Source organism: Arachis hypogaea, chromosome 10 (assembly GCF_003086295.3).
Source record: "Arachis hypogaea cultivar Tifrunner chromosome 10, arahy.Tifrunner.gnm2.J5K5, whole genome shotgun sequence".
Classification (NCBI taxonomy): Eukaryota; Viridiplantae; Streptophyta; class Magnoliopsida; order Fabales; family Fabaceae; genus Arachis; species Arachis hypogaea.
In genome coordinates, this window is record NC_092045.1 from 26,310,858 (window position 1) to 26,323,017 (window position 12,160).

Consider the following 12,160-nt stretch of genomic DNA (forward strand, 5'->3'; position numbering starts at 1 on the left):
CAACATCTCGGTTTCATCTCCTTGCATACCACTTTTGGTAACGGTTTAAAGTCCAGAACTTTGAGTATAGACTACATTATGGTCAACGTGGCATCAGACTACAATGTACTGATAGGTCGGACAACTTTGAATCGACTAGCTGCGGTTGTTTCCACTCTCCATCTCTGCAAGAAATTCCCAACTTCAAAGAAAATCGCTACCATAAGAAGAGATTAGAGGTTGGTGTGAAAATGTTATAATGAAAGCTTGAATCTACGAGAAAGTATTAAGGAAAAAGAAGTCAACACCATTGAACTGGGTGGTGCTCAAGCACAAGAAGAACTACGGCCTCAACCTGGTGGAAAGCCCGAAGAGGTTCACATCGGAGATCAGGTATAGAAAACAACAAGCCTAGGAGCCAATCTAGATAAAGAATTGAAAACAGATATCGTTATGTTCTTACAACAAAACTCTGACCTCTTTGCTTGGAAAGCCTCCGACATGCCTGGGATACACCTCGACCACATGAGTCACAAGCTCACAGTCTACCCAGGCTCATGACCTGTTCAACAAAAGCGATGAAAGCTCGATCTTGAAAGAGCACAAGTCGTGCAAGAGCAAGTACACACTTTATTAGAAGTCGGATTCATAAGAGAGGGAAAATACCATTTGTGGATGGCTAACATGGTACTCATGAAAAAAACAGAACGGGTAGTTGAGAATGTGTGTCGATTATACCAACCTCAATAAATTCTATCCTAAAGACCCATACCCACTTCCCAATATCGATACCTTCCTAGATTCAGCTTCAGGGTATTGGTACTTGTCTTTTATGGATGCATACTCAGAATACAATCAAATCTTGATGTATAAGCTAGACCAAGAGAAGACCTCATTCATTACCCCAAAGGCTAACTATTATTATATGGTGATTCTTTTTGGATTAAGAAATGCTAGAGCCACCTATCAACGGCTAATGAATAAGGTGTTTTCATCCCACTGCGGTAAGTTAATGGAGGTCTACATTGATGACATGCTCGTCCAAACAAAGAAAGACACTAATCTCTGTTCTGACTTAGCTGAAGTGTTCAACATAATAAGGAAGCATGTGATGAGACTAAATCCCTCAAAGGGCACATTTGCAGTGGAAGTTGGGAAGTTCTTAGGCTTCATGCTCACCCAAAGGGGCATCGAAGCCAACCCGGACAAATGTAAGGCAATACTCAAGAAGAAAATCCTGACTTGTCTCAAGAAAGTATAACAAGTGAATGGAAGATTACCAGCCTTATCCAGATTCTTGGCAAGATCAGCCCTAAAGTCTCTATCCATGTTTTCAATACTCAAGAAAGGGTTCCAATTCGAATGGACTCAGGAATGTGAACAAGCTTTTTAAGATTTTAAAAACTTTTTGAGTCAACCACCAATCTCGACCCAACCTATTCCACATGAAGAACTTATATTGTACTTAGTAGTTGCAAGTAGGACTATAGCCTCAGCTCTAGTCCGAGAATATGAGAATGGACTGCAACCGATTTATTTTGTTAGTAAAGCCCTATAGGGGACAAAACTAAACCATCAAAAGATAGAGAAGTTCACATACGCCTTTGTTCTCACTTCTAAAAGGCTTCCACCTTATTTTCAAGGTCATACAATAAAGGTCCAAACTAATAAACCTTTGAAGCATATCCTCTAGAAGACTGATACTGCAGGTCGGATGCTACAATGGGCGATAGGGCTGTCCGAATTCGACTTAAGGTATGAAACTTGGACATCAATCGAATCCCAATATCTGGCCGACTTTGTGGCCGAATATACTAAAACCCAGGGAAGTCCTACAACCTGGAACTTATATGTAGATGGATCATCCAATAAAGCTGGAAGTGGAGTAGGAGCATTCTGGAGAACGAAAAAGGAACTTGGGTAGAACTTTCATTGAAATTCGAGTTTCTGGCCTCCAACAATTAAGCCGAGTACGAAGCATTACTCGCTGGCTTGAGGCTAGCCAAAGAAATCGGGGCAATAAAGTTAATTGTGTTTAGTGATTCTCAAGTAATAACCTCTCAAGTGAATGGGACTTACCAAGCTAAAGATCCCAACATGAAGAAGTACTTGAAAGAAACACTCAAAAAATTAGCTCAATTCCCAGAAATAGAGGTTTGACACACTTGGAAATCCAACATCCGAGCTGATGCCCTCTCAAAGTTGGCCAGCACCAAGCCAGGGGGCAACAATAAAAGTTTGATGCAGAAAAATCTCTACACATCATCAGTGACTAAGGAACTTGGCAAGTTAGGCACAATGGCTATTTCAAATCTAAGTTTAGGTTAGTTGACCTCCAATTATCAAATACCTTAAATTCGATATCATCCTCAAAGAAGAAAGGGAAGCAAGAAGGCTCATAAGGGAAGCGCAAAACTATATCTTGGTCCATAACATTCTCTACAGAAGAGGAGTATCTACACCTCTATTAAAGTGCATCCTAAGCTCTAAGACAAAAGAAGTCCTAGAGGAAGTCCACATCGGCATATGCAAAAATCACCTAGGAGTATGGTCACTAGCTAACAAAGTGATCCGAGCTGACTTATTTTGGCCGACCTTACAAAAGGAGGCAACCGACTTTGTCAAGAAAGGTCCGCCTTGCCAAAAGCATGCTAACTTCCATGTAACACCCCCCTCAAAAGGAGCTCATTAGCATCACCTCACCTTGGCCATTTGCAAAATAGGACTTAGACTTCCATTCCCATAGGCGCCTAGGCAGGTAAAGTACCTCATAGTGGGTATTGACTATTTCACTAAATGGATCGAGACAGAACCTCTAGCAACCATCTCAACACAAAGAAGTCAGAAATTTCTCTACAAGAATATTATCACCCAGTTTAGAGTTCTACACTCCATCACCACGGATAATGGAACTCAATTCGCTGATTCAGTATTCAAACCTTTGGTGGCAAGCCTAAAAATCAAGCACTAGTTCAAGTCGATAGAACACCCCCAAGCCAATGGACAAACAAAAATTGCAAATAAAGTCGTACTAGTGGGGCTGAAACACCGACTACAAGATATAAAGGGAGCATGGGCTGATGAGCTCCTTCAAATCTTGTGGGTATATCAGACAACCCCCCACCCATCAATTGGGGAATCTCCTTTCCGACTTGCTTATGGCATAGAAGCCATGATATTCCTATAGAAGTCAATGAAGAATCCCTAAGGGTTAGATTCTACGATGAAGTAGGAAAAGTCCAAGCTCAAAAAGAAGAACTTGATCTCCTCCCAAAAGTCTGAGAACAAACTCGGATAAAAGAGAAAGCATTAAAACTTGTCATCATCTATAAAATGTGGTTAGTTCTTTAAATTCAACAAAAATCTCAATAGTTTCTTGGAAAAGTAAAAAGCAAGGGACAATGGAAAGCTCATCATGTGAAGTTGAGTATAGGGCACTTGTCATGGAAACTAGAGAAGTCCAGTGGATCACATACATATTCAATGGTTTACAAATTGAACTAAGTAAGCCAAATACAATTTACTGTGATAGTCAATCATCTCTTCATGTTGTCCAAAATTTCATAAGAAGACCAAACACATAGAAATGGATTGTCATGTTGTAAGAGATAAATGACAAGATCAAGTCACCAAGCTACTGCTGATTTTAATTACAAACCAGACAACAGATATTTTAACTAAGATCTTAGCTCCCACCTTGTTTCAACAGTGTCATAGCCAGCTCGGAATAAAAAACATGGAGAATTTTGGCTTGAGAGGGGGTATTGGATGAGGTAAACCTCTGCTATAGTAGTTGAGTAGTTGTATAGTTAGTTAGAGGAACTGACGTGGCAAAATTTGTTATTGTATAAAAAAAGAGTTAGTTAGAGTTGTGCTTCTAGAAAGTTAGTTAGCATTAGACACTATTTATAGTAAAAAGTATCAAGGTTGTCAAACTCGCGAGTCTATGTAAACTCATGGAGCTGACCTAAACTCGACTCGTAGACTCGACTCGTAAACTCGTACGAGTTTACTTGTTATAAATTTTTTGTAATATATATATATATATATATATATATATATATAGCCATAAAACTTAACAATTTTAACATCAAAATACATAATAAATTAACATAATACTACAATTATAACAAGTACTCTAGAACACACATTCAAATCCTTCACAAATATGCATCTAGTTCAACATAAAACACATAGTCACACAATTAAAGCTTCATATAACACAACAACAAAAAAACAACAAAACAAGAATTAAATGTTTTAATAAAATAAAAGTCTAAAAGTGTAATCCTCCAATATCATCATCTTTCATGGCATCAACATCATCATCTTCACCATCTTTATCAGAAACATCATTTTTTTCATATTTCACAACTAAAGACCCTGTCCCTAAACCAACATTCTCAGATATTTTGTATTTTTGTCCCTAAATCAACAAATCAACAAAGTACAAATTAAATAATTAAGCAAAATTATCCACTTATCCTTGTTAACAAAGTTAATAAATTCATATTCAAGAATTTCAGACATTCATATTCAATAACAACTAACTAACACAGTAACGCTAATAAGTAAGAAGTAACAACTACAAATTTAGATTTAGGATATAAAAATTACTTTACAAGTGAGCTGTAGTTATGGACACTTATAAGTTATAAGTTAAAGCTAATAGACTGCACAATATAAAGAAAATAAAAACTTTAATTGCATAGCATTGTGCTGAACAATAGAAAAGGACGAAATGGAGATAACACCTAAACACCAAGACTAAAAACCACAACATACTACAATGCATAATACATTCCTAAAAAATTAAAGCAGTAAATACTAGCACCTGACAATTTGAAGGTAAAGCTTAATTATTTGACATCAAATAGAAGAACAAAAAAATACAAATAATTAACTAACATAATGTAATACGCGATTAGAAGTTAGAACACAATTCTATTTCCATTGTACATGATAATCAATCCAAAACCATATAGCAACTTTTTTTCTATATCTATTGTAAACCTAAGACCTCATTCACAGTTAGTAAATTTATTAGGTGATTTAACTAAGATGCCTCTGTACCTAAATAAAACTATCCTAAACTACATTACAGATTAAGAGATTTAAGAAGAAATTTGATTCTACTTTAAGGATCATATTGTATAATCCTTTAAAGATTCTACTTCAACAAAATATACCAAACTTACATGAAATTCAATTATAACAACACTTGATGAAAGACTTGACTTGAAAACTAAAAAATAAAATTTCATAAATACATCAAATAAAAATAAGTAAACAAGATCTACTCTTGAATACCGAAAAAAAAGCTATAAAAGAAATTAGCAGATTCAATAGCAACAAATTTAGATTTCAGAGTTTCAGATTTAATAACAACTAACAATCTAATACACACTAACAAATAAGAAGTAACAACAACAAATTCTAAAATGCAGTAATTCAGAACAGATTAAACTCACACTAACAAGTAACAACTATCAAATGACTGAAGGGTGAATCTGAATGGCTGAATGGAATATGCTCAGCTGACACTGGCGTTGTTGTGCTATGCTGCGCAAACAAGCGGCAGGTTGAGGACACGACGAACGACGAAAGCGCGATGATCGGTAGAGGATCCAGCGACCGACGGAAGTGTGCCGGACAGCAGAGACTCCACGAGTCTGTATTCTTTGATGCAGAACAGGGAGTGAGAGAGTGAGAATGTGTCGAGTTGAATGAGAGAGCGAGAGTGAGAAAACGGTGGTTTAGGGAACGGCAAACGACAATGAGAGACCGGGGACGGACGGCGGCGAGGGATGGACCGTGGACGACGAAACACAAAGATGAAGAGGGCTTGAAGAAGAGTGTGAATACGACCAAAGTGAGGAGTTTAGCCGTTTAGAGTTAATGGATTATGTTGCTGCTTTTTCTTTTTTTTTGGCCCAAAACGGCACCGTTTTAGTGAAAAAGGCCAATCAAAACAAACTCGCTGACTCATTAATGAACTCGCGAATTTACCCGAGTTTATCCGAATTTACTCAGAATCGAATTTGTGTTCAAATTAACTCAATTCCACTATCTAAACTCAAACTCAAACTCGTATGAGTTTACGAGTTAACTTGCATAAATTTACGAGTTAACTCGCGAATTTGAGATCAATAAAAGGTATAACTAAATAGTATAAAAAAAATTCACAGAAATAAAATTTAGTGACTTAAAACTTCTCTCTTCGGTCATAATTTTTTTCAATAATGTTCTTTTCGAAGTTCTTCACTAATTCTCTGTAACTTACCAACTTTAACCATTTTTGTGTAAATACTTTTTTTGAAGTCAAAGCTGAATTTTCGGATTAAAAATTTGTGTGCGAAAAAAAGGAATTTTTCTAACAAATTATAAATTGTTATTATTATATTATTATTGGTACGAAGAATCATTTTTCTTACTTTATTCCTGCGTGCCACTCTTAAATTCTTCTGCCTAGAGCCCTAGACCCACAACCTTTCACTTCAGCCTCATTTTTATCACCATGAATGCATCTTGTTGGGCTCCCCCTGCATCCATTATTTTAGATTAACAACATTTACTTAATTTAAAATAGCATTTATAGAAAATTTCTTTGTTTATTTTTTTTTGGTTTGACAGATTTATCAACTTGAATTATAGATGGTTAATAGGTAATAAGATACATAACTTAATAAGAAAATAAAAAATTTAAATAGTAGAAGAATTTGTTATTTTTTATCAGTATTTTTAATTTTTAGTCTATTTTTTTAATTTAAAAATTCAATCACATATTTTTAATTTTATTTTTAAATATTATTAATTAAATATTAATCAAAAACAGTCCTTTAATATTTTTGGGTTTAAGAGATTAGTATTTTTATTAAAATTTGACCAGCAAAAAAAATGAATAATTCTTTATTATTAGATGAAATTTTACATCATTAAAAATATTATTGATAACCACAAATCACAAAATTTGCTAACCTCCTAACACTCCTCGATTTAATAATAGCTTGTATTTCGCTACCGTGTTTTATAATCCAGCTTTAGCACGTGGGAGCCACTCAAATAAAGACGCCTAAACGTCTTTTTTTTAAGATGTTTTTCAGTAATTAAAATTTAACATATATAATCGATTAAATCATGTTATTTTTGTCAAAATTAGGTTAGACAAATTGATTTAACCAAAAAAGTTGTGAATCAAATCTTAAACTGGTCTAAATTAATATTATTTTTTAATAAAAATGACCACAATACCCTTATTATAGAGAATGATTAAAACACTTTTATTTTATATATATATATATATATATTAATTTTAAAAATTCTAAATCCTAACCCTAGAATAGAAAAATAAAAAATTAAAATCTAAGATTCTTAAAATTAATATATATAATAGAAGTATTTTAGTCATTTTCTATAATAGGATATTATAGTTATTCTCTATAAAAAAATAATATTAATTTAGATTAGTGCAAAATTTGATTCACTATTTTTTGGTCAAATCAATTTATTTAGCCTAATTTTGACAAAAATAATACGATTTAATCGATTATATATATTAAATTTTAATATATTAAAAACCATCTTTATAAAAAGATACTTTCAGCATTTTTATCTAAGTGATTCGTTAGCACAAATATAATGAATTAGTGGAGGCGGAGGGGTATTAAACGTTAAATAATGACCATTTATAACTCATTAATTATTGTGATTATAATACACATTGCATTTATTAAAATGCTTAACCTTATTTAAGTACTGCATTCCGAGTCCCAACCATTTAACTATTTATTCAAGCCGCAGCCACTACATGCTACTCTTATTGCATGCGTTACATGACTCAAACACGATCCAACGGTATATTGTACAACACGACAGCATCACTAAATGCTAAGCTCCACAAGATACTGACACGTGTCCACATCAACCAGATGCATAGAGCATGAACTCGTCGTCACACTCAAGAGCCGCCATAGCATCGGGCGCCAAGACCACCTCCAAGTCCACGGAACCGCCGCCATCCCTCCCAGGAAATGCCGACATCTTTCCGTCGAACTTATTGGCGGCGCCGCTCCTCACAGCCACTGGTTTCCCCCACCCGAAATCATTATCGTACATAGGAAACCGCGGAGAGCTCCCCATCTGCACCGTGGCGCCGTCGTGGTTCCCCAAAGCGAAGCACTGTGGCTCGCACTCCCAATCCTCTATGGCGCGCTTCACCGCATCGCTATCGTACGCCCTCACGCTCTTGTTCAGCTGCTTTGCGCTCCACGAAAGGTCCCTGCACACTACTTCTTCCGCGGTCGCACACGTGGCAAAGCTCTGAATCGCGTTCCCAAAGTAGTTATCCCCAAGCTTCGGCTCCATTCTGCTGCGAACGTTAACCGCCATTCTAAATGTCGTCGATTTGGATAACGGAATCTTCCTAGCACGCGTAACCGCACGCCAAGTCAGCGCGCAGAGGGACTGAAAGGACGAGATCTCAACGATTTCACTATTTGGTTTGTTTCCAGTAACCGTTTCCAATTTCGTGTCGTTGCTCATCTTCGCCATCAACTCAACGGCGGAGCCGCCGTCATCGCTGCAGATTTGATTCTCCGGCGGTGCGCGGCGGTTTGCTTCTGCTTTCAGCCTCCGAATGGATTCACGGCTGAAGCCGAAGATCCTCTCGCGCAAGGTCTCGTTGGCATTGAAGGAGACCTTAAGGTCGCCGTCCGGTAGCCGGAGGACGGCTTCGGAGACCAGAATTGAGTCCCGGCGGAAGTCCGGGAGCCTCGATGGCGATGCGGCTCCTCTGGAGAATTCAGCGAAGGTGTTGAAGAAGTGCCAGAGGGAGGCTCCGTCGGTGACGGCATGGTTGACGGCGACGCCGATGAAGACACCATCGGCGAGCTCGGTGACCTGAACGGCCATGATCGGAGAGAAATGAGCGGTGTAGTTTAGTTTCTTGTGGAAGGGGAAGAGTTGTTGGAAGGTGTTGGGGACGTCCTTTGAGGACAAGAGGTCGGAGACAGAAACTGCAGAAGCCGCGGCGTGGATGAAATGGACGCCGGAGTCATTAGAATGGACGTAGACATGTCCGGAATCTGAGGTTCGGAAGGTTCCGGCGAGGGGAGGGAAGATGGAGAGGGTTTGTGAGAGTGAGGTTTTAAGGGATTGGATTAGAGTGGTTTGAGGGAGTGAGGGTGCAGCGTAGATACATCCCTTTTGGATGTAGTGACAAGAGAGCATGTTGAGGTCTGAGATTGAAAGCTTGAGGTCGTTGAGTGTTGAGGGTTTGTGAGGGACAACGGTGCATCTTGAGATTATAGTAATTGGTGCAGACGAAGAAGGCATTGTGGAACAAGTAAATAATTCAGAGGAAGCTAATTAAAATGATAAAATTGATGCGTGAAAAGGGATTAGGGGCATGGGGTTTATATAAGCCAGGTATTGGAGTCTGGTTCATGCATTTCTTCTTCAAAGTGCTCCTCTCATCATTTGGTACGTTGTATAGTACTCACAACTGCACGCACGCACATTGATAAGATGGGAGAGGAGGTGCGAAACTTATTTGAATAGAGACTAATGATGTATGAACTCGCCCTCTTTTTTAGTATAATATTATGGTTACTATATAATATATACACTATATGTTTTTATGGAAAGTTGATGATTGAAATATAACATATGTTTATATTATGTTTATCGTCTTCACACAATATTTTTATGTAAATATTCATCTGATATTATTTGAGTAATTGTTCTTATATATTTTGAAAATTAAAGATATTTTTTATCATGTACTTATTATATAATAGATTTATTTTAATTTTTTGTATTTTTAGTAAATAAAATAATAACACACACACATATATATATATATAAACTAATTAAATTTATAGTTAAAGTTAAGTTTAGACAAAAATAAATTTTTAGATCATATTTTAAATACAGTCAAAGGTTATATATACAAATATTTTAAAATTTTATATTATTATAATATAAGAGTAGTAATGATGATACAATAGTTTTAATTAATTATACTTCAATTGAAATATAAGACATTTCGTAATTAGCATAAAACTCAAAATAACAATGGTTATTAACTGCAAATCTTTTAACACTGATTAAGTTTTGTGTAATGTAAAGTGCATGCAGTAATTTGTGAAATTTCTTATGAGCGTTAAGATTAATAACCAATATGAATAACTAAGATAGAACATTCAACTACACATGTACCATTATTTAATAGAATTTAATCTGATTCATAATATTCAGATGTTGTCAAAAGGTTATTTTGATTAGTAATTTGATTGCTTGCACAAATATATATATGATGGTTTAATAAAAAATATTTAGGATACATTTCTTTTTCTTCGTGGGATATATATTATTGTGTATAAACTGTTGATTGACATATGGATCCCATTTTAATAATTTTCAGGTGTCCTAACATAGAATTTTATTTTAAAGTATATACGATAATGCTTAAATAAATTAAAGCTCCTAAGTCCAAAAAACCTCCAAGCACTTGAATCCAATAAGAAGGAGGTGGATAAAAGACCAATCACCTTGCATGCATGCACTAGTTCTGAACTCTGAAGTATCTGATTTTGAGAAATGGTGGAATTGTTAGCATGGTAAAATGAATCCCATTGTAATTTGCAAATCTTGACGTGTAGAACTTAACTGCTTCAGACCATGAATAAATTGATATGATAAATATGCATGTTAATTCATTGAATTCACAAGCACACATTATTTTCATCAGTGTCGCGAGCCGTGCGTGCATATATAAGGTTTGTTAAATCAGTAAATCTTCATTAACAAAGTTTATATGTTTGGATATATATCTATCGGTATTTTTTTGTTAATGTTTAATTAGAATGTAATATTAAAAAAAAATATTTTATCTTTGAACTTCCTTTCACGACTTCACGTCATAATTATCAACAACTTCAGTTTTTAGAAGATAACAATATAATTTCTCAGAAAAAGATATTTTTCTAATTTTTCAAGTGATTTTATAAAAAAAAATTTTCTAAACTTATCAAAAAATTTGAAAAGATCTTTCTTTATTTGAATTTTTTTTTTCAATAAAATATATAACAACACCTGGACAAACTCCTAGTATGATAGTTCAAAACTTAAAATTAACAATGTCCCCGTAAAAAATTATTAATTTGTTAATAAATTTTCTTTCCTTGGGTTATATCCAATGCAGGAAAGAAGATAGATAAAATATTAGAAAGGGGCTAAATATTATTTTTATGATAAAATTAAATTAAAATAATTTTTTTTAAAAAAATTAAACTAAAATTAATATATAATTTATATAAAAAAAATAAAATTTAGGGAGGCTATTGTTCTCTTTTTTCACTGTGAGGCTCTGATGTCCTTAATCTAATGCAATAATATTGGTGAACGGAGAATGCTAGAGGTCAATATTTTTAATATAAATAAATAGTGAATTAATTATTTATATTAATTTAAAAATAAAATAAATTATAAGGTGAAAATGTTGATCATCACTTAACATTTTTCTTAACTAAAATACATATCTTTTTTTTAAAAGTTATTATTATTATTATTATTATTATTATTATTATTATTATTATTATTATTATTATTATTATTATGAAGTGAAAATTAGTTTCTATAAAACCAATGTTTTTTCTTTGGTGTTGGTGAAATTACTTTTAAAGAAACAGATAATAATAAATGCATTACTATAGTATCAAATAATGTAGAAAAAAGAAAGAATTATTCTGAACAAATATTATAATATAATATTCGATTTACCATTTTATCATTGGAGTCTTGACTTTAATTGGAAATCCAAGTTTCCTTGTATTCGGAAGAAGAGGCCTAATAAAATACGAAAGGTTCTTCCATTATTGTCCGATCATTTTTCCTTTGTGTATTATTAAACTGCACTGTCGGACGTAAACATTATAAATTTTAAGCCTTTATATTATTTGACAATTAATTTTATAAATCTTCCGCACGTACAAGTTATTTTTTAATAGAAATTTATATAAATCTTTTTAATTAATTCACCTTAAGCGTCACTATCTAACCAACTTTTCAATCAATGTGCAAACTTCTTTTTTCAAAAGGATTTCGTTTTCATTTTCAAATTTTTTCAGTGTTTTCGATCTACGTTTTCTTCCATCTTCTTGTTTTCTGCGTTTTTTTTCAT

The 12,160-nt window shown here is 34.3% G+C and overlaps 1 protein-coding gene across 1 annotated transcript; it reads right to left on the minus strand.

Moving 5' to 3' along the window:
• Nucleotides 1–7,642: 7,642 nt before the first annotated feature.
• LOC112715425 (uncharacterized acetyltransferase At3g50280) lies at nucleotides 7,643–9,550 on the minus strand. The gene has a single exon (XM_025767192.3). The coding sequence runs from the start codon at nucleotides 9,310–9,312 to the stop codon at nucleotides 7,900–7,902; it is 1,413 nt and encodes a 470-aa protein (XP_025622977.1). The 5' UTR covers nucleotides 9,313–9,550; the 3' UTR covers nucleotides 7,643–7,899.
• Between the last annotated feature and the right edge of the window lie 2,610 nt (nucleotides 9,551–12,160).

Excerpts from the sequence above, each read along its gene's own strand:
- LOC112715425 (XM_025767192.3), bottom strand. The coding sequence starts at position 9,312 with ATGCCTTCTTCGTCTGCACCAATTACTATAATCTCAAGATGCACCGTT.